Here is a 14,202-nt window from a genome sequence, read left to right on the forward strand (position 1 = left end):
TTCCTCACAAGCCACTGAACTGACAGCGGTTTTAATTTTATTACATTTATTTTTCTATTTTTCAAACTATATCAATACAGCAATTAATTGCCCATTGTTTTATTTTGTATAAAAACACTTCAGAAACAGTGATTATGACGTATGCTGTTGTGTCAGGAAATCAATACAGCGAATTGTCCAATAATGTATAAATGATATCAAACGACTTTCCTGCAGGTATTCTCCTGTTTTAGCATTTACTCCTTTATTTGCAGTCAACTACTTCCAGACGAAGACCGCACCATATGTACTCAGGCGACGTATAGCATTCTTTAGGAATGATGCGCAGAATCCGTGCATTGATCGGTGCAGGGAGAGGTATGGAAATCGCTGTATAGGGATCAGTATTCGCAGTAAATGTCTAGATAAAACCGGGAAAAGAACACAGAACATTGAATTAAAACATTTGACATTAAAAATGATATAATGGGAAATAAACTAACGCTATATCAAATTCCCTAATCATTAGAGAGGTTGTGACTCCCATACGCCGTGATCTTACGGCCGGATCGTAAGCCAGTCTAACTATTCAAAATCACTCTCATGTGACGGTGCGAGGTCCCTTATTTAGCCAGTATATTATTTTGCACTTACGAAACCGCATATTCATTATCAGTATTTCAAATTGAAATTCTTGATTAAAAATAAAAAGTATTTTACATTAAAAAATTATATGCTGTATCGCTTAATCCCAACTTTGTCATTATATCATAGTCTATATTTGAGGCTCTGAAATCTGCCAGAGGGAAAGTGATGTTACATCGCGCCACAACCGATTGCCCTGTTCTTCCGATTATGGACCATCGATACAGTCCGATTTTAAATTAAGCGGTTCGTACCCAACTGTTATTAACTTTTATTCTAATTTAACTACATTTGGACAATAAATCTGGACCAGACAAATATTTCTAATGATGAAAAACTTTTAAAAGAAGAATCTATTCAAAGTTAGGGAAGATTAAAATCAAATGTTTATTCTTACTCATATTGAGTGCTATGCCAACTGCTGCCGATTTACGATTTTATCCAGAGACTGTCGGGCTAAATGTTTTATGTATTTCTTATTATTATTTTGAATTAAGGGGGTACTACACCCCTAGCCAATTTTGTGCCTATTTTTACATTTTTCTCAAAAATTATAGCGTATTACTGACAAGTAAGATATGTATATTATAGGAGCAAGGACTACTGTACTAGAAATTTTATTTCATTTAAGACAACAGTTGTAGAGTTACAGTCCAAAATGAGGGAAAACCAATATTTGATCAGTAAATCAATAACTACTTGCCTTGAGTTGCTGAATTGTCAGTGCAGTAGTTGTAGTCCTTGCCCCTATAATATACATATCTTACTTGTCACCAATGCGCTATAATTTTTGAGAAAAATGCAAAATGGACACAAAATTGGCCAGGGGTGTAGTACCCTCCTTTAATATTTGCATACATTTTTGTCATAACATAATATAAACTATTCAAAAAGATAAATAAAGATTAGATAGTCACACAATAAATGCTGTTCTACTTATCCTTTTTTATTTAAAGATAGACAACAACCTCTAATAATCTACTGATGTACTGTATTGATCGAAAATGGCTTTCCGTAATTGACTGTCATCATTGACCCGTCCAAATAAGTATTGTATAGTGGAACCCAACGTTTCGCGGATAATTGTCAAATTTGCCGTGAAAATGCTTACATTTCAATAGATTTGTGGTTATGATGTTGCCAAATATCTTTGGAACAAGAAAAACCTCTTAGGTCTGAACAACTTTCCTTTTGTGACTTTAGTTATATTCTACGCCATTTTATCGCGTCATGAAAATAGGTGCTCTCAAGTCTGTGTCTAAAACGTGGATGCCCAGTTTTAGTATGTTAGAAGTTTAATAAACTAATTAATTGTCAGGATCTGGATTGGTTACTCCGTAAAAGCAGGATACTTTGTATGGGTAGCTATATAACTAACACGTATGAAGAGATTGGTGGATTGTATTCAAGCCGCTACTATGCATACTTACTATGACATCATTAGCAGAATCCCTTATAGGAAATAAAGAACTTTCAGAATCTCCAAATTTTATTTCAAGTTCTGTAACCCACTCTTCTTCCACATCCCCACATCCTTGAGTGATGATCTCCGTGATTGTGACTTCAGACAGGAAATCCACTTGGAACCACTCATTGGGTTCATCACTTGAAGGTGACCAGCAATTGTTGTTGTTAAGTCTGCCTTCCCGAGGGTTATAACCTCCTTCATAAGAAGAAGAGGCACTGAGCTGGCTATCACTAATGGATTCACTGTCATGATTTTCCATACCAAGAGGTTGACTGCATGATACTATGGAGAAAAAGGCAAATTTGAATTTCCTATTTTGACGCTTAAGTGGCAGTTGAAATAGAATGTCCCTTCTATCGCTGGTGTGGCCAGCTGTCGAGACCAACTTGCACAAAATTCCAAATGTACATGTCGGCCTACAACTTGTTTTTTGTTTGTTTGTTTTTTAGAAAAAAAGTTTTCCTCGCCATACGCGTATTTTTTTTTTTACTTGGGTGTCTTTCAAACAATGTTGTGCATGAAGCTTGAACCCTCCTTTCGATATCAAGTTGTACAAAATTGCTAATGTACTTGTTGATCTATAACCGCGTTGGGTAAAATCTTTCAGGTTTTCTTAAAGCAAAGAATTGTTTTGATAGTCCGATCTTCAAGCGGTTTCTGGGAGGGAAGGTGATGAGCTATTCCATATTTTGAAACGGGTATAAAGGTTTTCCGTAGTAGAATATGTGGCTGGACGCGGCGAATGAGCCGTAAACTCGGCAAACTTCATTTCGAGATACAAGTGAAAATATATGCAAATCTCGTATTTTGGCGAAGTTGAGATTTTTGCAGATTTGAAATGTTTAAGCTTTCTTCTAAACACATACAAAGTTTTATTTTAAAGAAATAAGTGGAAATATGAAATAATTTACATTTTCTGAGGCCCATCTGATGAGTGGTCATTATGCTTCCCTAACTTTGAACGCGTTTTTCTCGGTTTCGCGTTTTGATTCATGACAACCTTTAACAAGCCATAACTTTGCTTCTGATTTTCATATTAAGTTCATTGAGGTGTCATTTTAATCCCTGAAACATGCTCTTTGCAAATATGTCAAAAGTAAAAATGACCAGAGGGGGACTTTACGGCTTATTCGAGGTGTCCAGGCACATATACGCTCTTTCTGTGATTCAATATTCAAGGTTGAAACGCGTCTTCCAACCAGGAATTCATCATGTTCTATTTCAACCTACATAAACATTATTTTCCTGGTACATAAACAATTTATTACCGGTACAGCTTCTTCCATCCCCACTGAATCCTTCGTTACAGGTACAATCAAAACCCCCTTGGTTGTTGCTACAAGCTGCGTTAGCGTCACAAGGACTAGTCTGGCACTCATCATCGTCTATAATAAGGATAAAAACCAATATTAACCAATTTTTCGCTCTTTGACAGTCTTGTCACTCTTTGGCAAGATATATAATATTTCACAATATTTACTGGTACAGCTTAGTCCATCCCCACTGAATCCTTCATTGCATGTACAATCAAAACTCCCTTGGTTGTTGCTACAAGCTGCATTAACGTCACAAGGAGTAGTCTGGCACTCATCATCGTCTATAAAAAGGATAAGAACCAATATTAACCAATTTTTCGCTCTTTGACAGTCTTGTCATTCTTTGGCAAGATATTTAATATTTCACAATATTTACCGGTACAGCTTAGTCCATCCCCACTGAATCCTTCGTTACAGGTACAGTCAAAACTCCTTTGGTTGTTGCTGCAAGCTGCGTTAGCGTCACAAGGACTAGTCTGGCACTCATCATCGTCTATAAAAAGGATAAGAACCAATATAAACCAATTTGTCATTCTTTGACAGTCTTGTCACTCTTTGGCAAGATATATAATTATATAATATTTTACAATATTTACCGGTACAGCTTAGTCCATCCCCACGGAATCCTTCGTTGCAGGTACATTCAAAACCCCCTTGGTTGTTACTACAAGCTGCGTTAGCGTCACAAGGACTAGTCTGGCACTCACCATCGTCTATAAAAAGGATAAGAACCAATATAAACCAATTTGTCACTCTTTGACAGTCTTGTCACTCTTTGGCAAGATAATTATATAATATTTCACAATATTTACCGGTACAGCTTAGTCCATCCCTACTGAATCCTTCATTGCAGGTACAATCAAAACCACCTTGGTGGTTTTTGCTACAAGCTGCGTTAGCGTCACAAGGACTAGTCTGGCACTCATCATCGTCTATAAAAAGAACCAATTTTAACCAATATTTCGCTCTTTGACCGTCTTGTCATTCTTTGGCAAGATATTTAATATTTTACAATATTTACCGGTACAGCTTAGTCCATCCCCTCTGAATCCTTCGTTACAGGTACAATCAAAACCACCTTGGTTGTTGCTACAAGCTGCGTTAGCGTCACAAGGACTAGTCTGGCACTCATCATCGTCTATAAAAAGGATAAGAACCAATATAAACCAATTTGTCACCCTTTGACACTCTTGTCACTCTTTGGCAAGATATTTAATATTTTACAATATTTACCGGTACAGCTTAGTCCATCCCCACTGAATCCATCGTTACAGGTACAATCAAAACCACCTTGGTTGTTGCTACAAGCTGCGTTAGCGTCACAAGGACTAGTCTGGCACTCATCATCGTCTATAAAAAGGATAAGAACCAATATTAACCAATTTGTCACTCTTTGACAGTCGTGTCACTCTTTGGCAAGATATATAATATTTCACAATATTTACCGGTACAGCTTAGTCCATCCCCACTGAATCCTTCATTGCAGGTACAATTAAAACTCCCTTGGTTGTTGCTACAAGCTGCGTTAGCGTCACAAGGACTAGTCTGGCACTCATCATCGTCTATAAAAAGGATGAGAACCAATATTAACCAATTTGACACTCTTTGACAGTCTTGTCACTCTTTGCCAAGATATTTTTTTTTAACAGTATTTATCGGTACAGCTTAGTCCATCCCCACTGAATCCTTCGTTGCATGTACAATCAAAACTCCCTTGGTTGTTGCTACAAGCTGCGTTAGCGTCACAAGGACTAGTCTGGCACTCATCATCGTCTATAAAAAGGTTAAGAACCGATATTAACCAATTTGACACTCTTTGACACTCTTGTCACTCTTTGGCAAGATATTTAATATTTCACAATGTTTACCGGTACAGCTTAGTCCATCCCCACTGAATCCTTCGTTACAGGTACAATCAAAACCACCTTGGTTGTTGCTACAAGCTGCGTTAGCGTCACAAGGACTAGTCTGGCACTCATCATCGTCTATAAAAAGGATAAGAACCAATATAAACCAATTTGTCACCCTTTGACACTCTTGTCACTCTTTGGCAAGATATTTAATATTTTACAATATTTACCGGTACAGCTTAGTCCATCTTAGTATCCCCTTTACTTCTGGAGCAAGTTCTTCTGCATTCTCAACTTGGCATTTCTTAGCAAAAGTCTGTCCTAGTATTTCAGCCTTCTCCTTTGCGGTAGTGTAGACCTGGTTTTGATCTTTTATTACAGGTATGTCTGCCCTAGCTTTTCTTCCAGACAGAGTGTTAACCGTGTTCCACCACTTTTTGCTGCCCAGGCTTCCATCTGAAAGTTCTTCCCTCAGCTTGTTGGTGTACTTCCTTTTGGCTTGTTTCTCAACCAGATTGTATTCCCTTCTGGCTTCTGCAAACTTATCCTTGTTTTCCTTAGTGTTGTTTTTCTTCAACTTCTTGAACAGGCAACGCTTCCTATTTGCAGCTCTCTTGCAGCTGTCATCAAACCAAACTTTGTCGCCAGTTTTCTTGGTGACAGACTTACTTGGAATGTATATATCCATTGCATCGCTTATAATGTCAGTAACGTTACTGCAAGCTTGTTCAGGGTAGTCGGTTGGAAGACTTGAGTCCAGTTTGCAGAAGAAAGAAAACCTCTCATGCCCCAGTAGTCAGCTTTGTCATAGCGCCAAACCTTCCGTTTGTAAGGTTTATCTCTGTAGATGGGCACCTTCAACTTAACTAAGACAGGATTGTGGTCTGATGTGCCTAGTCTTGCAAAAGTTGTAGCGGTTGAAGACAGGTCAGTCAGAACCAGATCTAGGATTTGGTCCTCCCTAGTTGGCTCAGTAACATCTCCAATGTGCGTCGGTCAGCTGCATCTGTCTTGCGACTACCAAGCCATTCTATGTGGTGGACGCTGAAGTCTCCAAGTAAGACCATAGATTGGGCGCTGAACTTAGACAAGGTGTTGGTTTCCAAGTAGCTGATCATATCACTGTTGCTATCCGGTGGTCTGTACACTGCAGCAACCAGTAGCTTCCGAGATCTAAGAGCCACTGAGAACCACATCAGTTCCTGGTCTGCAGGGTCCAGGTCCTTGTCGTGGAAAATTGCGATACCTTCCAGGCAGTAGACAGCGATCCCTCCTCCTCCTGTTGTATTGGGTCTATCCCTGCGGCAGCATATTGAGTAGCCAGGGGTGGTAATGCAGTCAGCTCCATCCTTTATTGAGGAGTCCAAGAATGTTTCCACAACAACGACAATAGCAGGCTTAAGCTTATTGCACAAATTGGAAAGCTCTCCTAAGTTTGATCTGAGGCCTCTGATGTTCACCTCCAGTATATACTCATATCCGTTTCACGTAGTCGATGGACGTGCGTTGGTCGTCTCCGTTTAAATCTGTCCTTTCGAGGCTTGTTTGTCTTTTTCGTAGCAAGTTGTTTACAGGGTTGGGGTTGCTGGCCCCGTCACCCCAGAATCGCACCTAAGCAGTGCGGCAAGGTTATACGCTAGCATGGCCTGAACTGAAAGCATCCTGGGACTCATAACAGTTCGGGTATCCAGGTGAAGTTGATACCGCTCGGTCAAGGATTGGGTGATCATAGCATAAAGTACATCCCCACTACCCCCCTATATATATACCTTCCTCCCTGCTACATACAGTAAGTAAATATCATTAGATTGATAACATTTACTTCGAGGGCTGTTAAATATCAAGAAGCATATTCCTCGTATTCAGAATGTACTTTTGTGTCTCTGATGTGCTCTGAAGTTCCGAATACTGTGCAAACCCCTTAATGAATATATCAACAAAGCGTACGAAAAAATATATGCATATAATTTCTCCATTTGAAAACAGATTCTTACCATTGCAATATAAGTTGAAAAATGTCCTTATCTTATCTTCGCCGTCAGTAGTTTTAACATTGAATCCTCGAACTCCGATGCTTGTGCAACTACATGGATCTTTATCAAACAAAAACCATCGCCAACCATTGGGTTTTTCTCTCTCTTGACCAAATTCACAGGCGTGTGCTCGAACAAGAATACTGTTTTCTGAAAAGAAATGAATTTATATATTATGATCTTAAAGAAGGGAAACGATCATTATTTCTTCTGAATAATAGTACCGGAACGGATATATTTTTTCTGTTATTTCTTTAACCGTTTCTTTTTTAACAAATTAAAGCAAAAAATCAATATAAGTATAAAAGGTCTCTTTCCCAGCAGGTTGTTTTTGAAAGATTGATACTAGTGGTATTTTTACTTTGGGTTCCATTACTTACTTGTAAGTAATACTATACATGTATATACATTTAAAGCGCGCACACACGACGAACCTTTCTATATGACCCAGTGAAATGTTTCTCTTAAAACTCAATAAATTATTGAGTGATAAAGTGATACTATTGAAACCTGACATTGGAATCGAAAAGTGAATTCCTTTTATTTGTATTCCAAAATCCGTTGAAAGTTTGCATGTGACTTGAGGAGAAATTTTTAGCCTATATGCTTTGTACATGTAGGCAGAATTAAGAATCATCCAACTTTGCGAGGGCAAATGGAACCTATGGAACCCACAGGGATGAGGTATCAAAATCCATAGGGTGGGTGGTACAACTGTATTTTGTAAAGCATGTCACCTAAAAATACACCGGTTAAACCAGTTAAGGGTCAAGTCAATTGTGCGATGAATGAATAGTATGAAACGAGCTGTAACTGGATTAAACGCGCCTTTTTTTAAAAATAAATTCAGGTTTAGTTCAATCCTTCAAAAAGGTCTCTGAATTGTTATGAAGTTGATTGTAGGATAAATAATTCATTCTAGGCCAAAACAATCATTGACTTTTTAATAAGCTGCTTAATACGCTGCTGTTTTGGTTCCAAATGATTGCATTTGTTAGCAAGGAGGAAATTAGCTTTAATAAAGCTTAATAAAGAGCTAATACATTAATCATTAATTGGTCATATTATAAGTAAAAGTACCTTTCCCTTCTGGGCGAGCGAAATATTGATGAAAAACGAATTACGTTACTTCAGGTTTTTTTTATTTTATTCTTTTGCAAAAGCCTTAAACACGGCGCATCTCATGGACAAATATCAAATACTGGAACACGACGAATTCAAAGACTTGGCACTAGTCTAAGCATCAAAATCTTTATGGGCTAAGACTTTGCTCATAATTTTAATATGTCATGCAAATTTTGATAATTTAATGTTAAATAGATTAATGTGATAAATGAAAATAAATGTGTTTTCTATTAACTTATCATGTTCTATGGATTATCTATGATGCAAAATTTGATTGGACTTAATGTGGCTACTTTATGCTAATAGCGAACTAATAACTTAGCTATCGGATTGCATTATGTGTTAAAAAGTTTCTCTACTTAAAGGGTGGTTTGTGGGACGGGAGAGAACATGGAAAAAAAAACACATATCTGCATGATGATTTGTCAAAATTCTGGCTAATACAATTTCTGTGCAAAATTGTGATAATTTAATTTTTGACATTTAATCTGCTGTGCTCTTACTTGTCGCCAAAGACGGCGGCTAATAAGGACTTATAATAAAAAATATTATCATGGCAAATAGTCATGGTGTGCTTAACATGCTGTTAATGACTTCAAATATAGTAGCTTTTATTATTGCTTCAACATGCTTAATTAAAAGAATACATTATTAACTTGTTGTCATTTCGGTTATCACTAACATCGACATTCATTTGTTATCTAGAAAGATCGCAAATAACCGGACTACAGCCAATTGGAAGCGATTAGTTTTAACAAAATGAATAGGGTCGGTATTTAAAAACAATCAGAAAGAAACGAGTATTTGGCATGTCTGGTGAGATTTCACTTGCCAGACTCTGACCCGTAGTCATGATATTCACGCACAATCACTTAGGCCTACACAATTAATGTAAACTGCATTTTTACGTGATACTGGTGCGCTATTAGGCCAAGACTAGTGGAATGTTCAATGTCGTACTGAAATTCTACAGCAAGATTACTATTTCATACACACCCACCCCCACACACTCACGACCACCCCATCTAACCCTGGTCCTATAAAATGCGCGGAAAAAAGGTTGTTACAACACCAACCCTCCCTAATGTTTCGCATACAGCTTACTAAAACACTTGAATTTACACACAAATGACTTAAAGCCCCACATAAAAAATGTGTAAGGTAAAATAAACCTACGCATGTTACCGTCTGACCATGGTCTGGATTGCTGGCTGATCTTTCCCAGGGAAAATGACATTCCAATGTTCCCATTCCTTTGCGCCCATTTTGCTTTTTGATCTGCATAATTATTGACTTTTTAATCAGCAGCATAGCACAAAACCGCCCAGTTTGAAAATGAATGGCTATAAATCCTGTATTTACCATATACCAATACCATGAATACAGAACATTTTACCTTGAGTTACCACCAATGTGAGAGGTATAGCTAAATACTTAAATAAAACAATAATAAACAAAATGTGAGGTGTTTGTGATGTGGCGATTTCATAGTATAGATTACTTACCTGGCAGAACGCAAAGCAGTTGTAGCATTAGTACAACGTTGTACCGGTTACTCAAGTGGGACACCCACATGATTAAAGAGCTGAGAAATAAAATAATTATATATTAGAATCAGAAACGGTCAATGTTTATTTCCGAAACAAAAATACCCGGCATAAACAATTTACAGCAGTTATATCATCAACTGCAACCGAAGTATCACAAAATATCAAATACTAAAAGTTTGAAATGAGTTTGACCTTTTGCATCAATGCTACACCACACATTGATGTAAAAAGAGTCAGCAGCGTAGCCAGCTTTTAGTGTGAGGAGGCAAAGCCAAATTTTCGCCCCCATTTCTCAAAACTGTTGTCCCATTTTAGTCATTTTATTGACGCATTTTCATCCCAGACAATATCTAGGGGTAGTAGGAATTTCCCCCTCCCCACTGCTTCTCCTGGCTACGCCACAGAAAACAGTATAACACTTGAAAAGTTGGCTTGCCCTATGGGAATAGTAATCCGCATTTTAGCTTGGATTGTGAATTGCAATAATATGAGATGATACATGATTAAAGACACCGAATAATAATGCAATAACATTAATCAACGCTAAAGAACTTATTCTGACCACAGATTAACCTTGAATTACATTAATTTGATAGTGAAATGTTTATGTGGTAGTTTCATCTCTGGACGAAACTCGAAAATATGACGAAAATTATAAAACTTACTTTTATCTAGGACTCCATGTAAATCGGTTTCTCGTCCTTTTTCAGACAAACTGAGGTTTGGTTGTCAAACACAACCGAAATGACGCTGTTTACATGATAACACAATGAGCCTTAACTACCAATTCAACTTACGCATGCGTGGAACATTTTATTACAAGAATTGGCTTTATTAGTGATAAAAGGTATACCTGTTTGTAGAATAAGCCCGGCAGAATGATGTTACTTACACCGAGGGATCACTAGTTTACACTACCTTCCCCAAAATACTATATTATACCATATAAATATTTTCACTATCACGAACGTGTTAGTTAGGTGAAAAAGTTCAATTTGGTGACCACTCTCTGGCTAGTAAGGTTTGACGATTGATTCGACTTCTATGGACCATTTAGAAAAAATAGCCACTATGTCCCTCGCGACATTACGAACTCATATTTACCCAGAAATCCAAGATGGTAGCCGCCGGCGCCATCTTGAAAAAAATAAGTTTTGAACCAGATTACCTAAAATCGTGTACAAAGACACTTTTTCCGGTAAGTCGACCCCAAGAAATCCGAATCTGACATTAATTTGACGTTATAACATAATTTTTGCCCAGAAATCCAAGATGGCCCCTATTTGGTAGAGCGTAAATGTGATTTTTGAATGAGAGCAGAAGCATAAGTGTGTAATTTCCGCCTTATCTGGGGTTCATGTCCCTTATATGGGGTTTAAACTGCCTTATCTTGGGTTGGGTTTACATCCCTTATCTAGGGATAAGGCGCCTTACCTGTGGTTTAGACGGCCTTATCCTGGGTTTACGTTCCTTACCTGTGGCTAAGATGCCTTAACCTTAGCATATCGCAGTCTAAACCCAGATAAGGCATCTAAACCCCAGATAATGCGCCGTAACCCCAGATAAGGGACGTAGACCGCTGATAAAGCAGTCCAAACCCCAAATAAGGCGCTTTAACCCTAAATGAGGAACATAAACCTAAGATAAGGCATCTAAACCCCACATAAGGTGTCTTAACTCTAGATAAGGGTCGTTAACCCCAGATAAGGGTCGTAAACCTCAGATAAGACATCTAAACCCAAGATAAGGCGCCTTAACCCCAGATAAGAGACGTAAACCTCAGATAAAGATAAGTAAACCCCAGACGGCGCCTTATCTGGGGTTTAGACTGCCATATCTGAGTTTACGTCTCTTATCTGGGGTTAAGGCGCCTTATCTTGGGTTTAGATGCCTTATCTGAGGTTTACGACCCTTATCTGGGGTTAACAACCCTCATCTAGAGTTAAGGCACCTTATGTGGGGTTTAGATGCCTTTTCTGGGGTTTATGTTCCTTATTTAGGGTTAAGGCGCCTTATTTGGGGTTCAGACTGCTTTATCTATTTTTTTCTTGTCAAATGTGTGTGTGTTTTTATATATCGGTGATTACAGCAAACCGAGCAGAAGCCATTCTTTTAAAATAACCACATCCACAAAATCGTCAGTTAGGGAAAATAATTTACTGGGTGGGCAGCGATAATTAATGGCATCCAAGCATTTGGATTTTAGGAAATGTAGACCTGGTTTTGCGTGGAAGTTGGCTTTGATGTAAAAAATGGAATTTACCCTCCCCTAAAATGCATCTATAGATGTAGGTATGAGCCTATTCAAGTTGCAACTTTCAAGAAAAATTGTATATCGTATTACATGTATATTTCACTTTGGACATTTAAAAATCTTACACTAATTATCACGCATGCACCATTACTCCCAGGTAGGGAAAAGCAGTAAAATTAAATACGAAGGGTAATGTTTTTATTTGGTATTTACAGAGAAATAATGTTTTGACTTTTCTCTGTAACTTCTTGTCACAGACACACATCACTCACAGATTAAAGAAATATAAATTTAATTATACCGTATATACCTGTTTTGGACGAGTGGCATTTTCTAAAATGTATTGAAATTATTTGATAAGAAATTATGAAAATGTGTTAAAAACATGAACAAAACTCACGGCTGTTTGATGTATATAGAATCGGCTTCATTATTAACTAAATGCAAACTATAGATGGCGCTATTTTTCCTAAATCATATTTCTTTATTTGCAAGGGTAAGGTGATTAATACCGCCATTAAAATAGTTGAAATAGGTGAAACAAGCAAAAAGAAAATTTTATAAACATATTTTATCAAACAATAAAAGGAATTATTTGTATTAAAAGCTTGAAAGGGTAATTTCCAGTATCTAAATAGCGCCACCAATTTTGTCATTAATAGATACATTTTATATCCGAAAAAGCTTTAAAAAATACTATAAAAGTAAATAATTTTGTAAAAGAGGGGAAATTTAAGCTGAGAACGACTCAAAAGCATCTGTATACATTAGCACAATATCACTTTTAGCTGTTTAGGCCTAAAATTTGACTATACATGATGTTTTGTTTGAAAAATCCAAATTTACGGGCTCATAAGAATTCTTTCAGGTTTTTTGTGGAAATTGCTCATAATATTAATTTAGGGCCATTTTGTACTGTGTGATAGTTATTCCTATTCTGAAGTTGTAACATGGTAAATGAATAAATTGGCAGATGTTAAGAAAAGATACGGTACATCACTTTCATTATCACTTTCAAAATGCAAGTGGATTTCAAGAGGTGCACGTTGGTACTAGTTTTATGATAATTATTATATGGTGCCCAATTTTTTGTGGGCAAAATAATTTACTGGGTGGGCACTTTTGGGCAATGGGCAAGTTGAATTTACCGGGTGGGCAAAATAATTTACTGGGTGGGCATTTGCCCACCCAGTTAACATGTTATTTACCTCCCTCCAGTGTACAGGAACTCTTTGTGGTCAAAAAAAAGAAAAGGAAAAAAAAAGAAGAGAAACAGCGACGTGGTGGGGTCGACACCGTATGGTAGTAGGGGTGCGGTAGTTTTTGCTACTTCTCAACGTATCCCTAATAACGCGGGTAAGTAGTCAAAATACCGCACACGGACGCTGGTGCAATTGACCAATGAGATATCGGGATTCCCTATGATGTATAGTAAAAAGATTCAGTGTGTAACAAGAAAATATGAAACCCATTATATTGATTGACCCGATATCCTCCAGATAAAAACAGGTAAGCCACAATTTTCAGTGCCGTGATGAACGGTCGAGGTGATTGGAAGGCCTACACATCAGTATATACACGAAACACGGTCCTTGGTGCCTGTTGGGATTTGTCATAGTGCAGTTATACTGCACAGCAAACATGATTCGACCTTTGCAGTACTTAAACCTGGTTAACAGGAAACTATTCCAGCAAAATCAATCGATAAAGTTTAGTCTATCCTCCACACTGAATTGTGCACTGCACTTATGCCCAAATATGGCACTTGCCAATCAATAATCACCCACTTGAAATCCCCTGCTCACTGCACTGACCAAAGTTATGGACAGATATGGGAGCTGTTTTTGCTGTTACCTGTCATTTACATATCAGGGAGGTACGAACATTTACAGATGCCCCACATACTCAGTTTTTAGCCTACATGTAATGTATACATTATTCTTGATTGACATCAAGTACAAAAACTATCCGTCAAGTGGTTT

The 14,202-nt window shown here is 37.6% G+C and overlaps 1 protein-coding gene across 1 annotated transcript; it reads right to left on the bottom strand.

Annotated features, from left to right (window-relative positions):
* Positions 1–240: 240 nt before the first annotated feature.
* On the bottom strand, positions 241–10,730 carry LOC140139043 (uncharacterized). Its single transcript, XM_072160825.1, has 12 exons — positions 10,632–10,730; positions 9,922–10,001; positions 7,253–7,441; positions 5,277–5,393; positions 5,056–5,181; positions 4,854–4,970; positions 4,642–4,758; positions 4,430–4,546; positions 4,005–4,121; positions 3,361–3,477; positions 2,055–2,374; positions 241–400 (listed from the first exon to the last, which is right to left on the bottom strand). Exons 2-12 carry the CDS (start codon positions 9,989–9,991, stop codon positions 245–247), a joined length of 1,563 nt encoding a protein of 520 aa, XP_072016926.1. The 5' UTR covers positions 9,992–10,001; positions 10,632–10,730; the 3' UTR covers positions 241–244.
* Between the last annotated feature and the right edge of the window lie 3,472 nt (positions 10,731–14,202).

The sequence above is a fragment of the Amphiura filiformis genome, chromosome 18 (genome assembly GCF_039555335.1).
Source record: "Amphiura filiformis chromosome 18, Afil_fr2py, whole genome shotgun sequence".
Lineage (NCBI taxonomy): Eukaryota > Metazoa > Echinodermata > Ophiuroidea > Amphilepidida > Amphiuridae > Amphiura > Amphiura filiformis.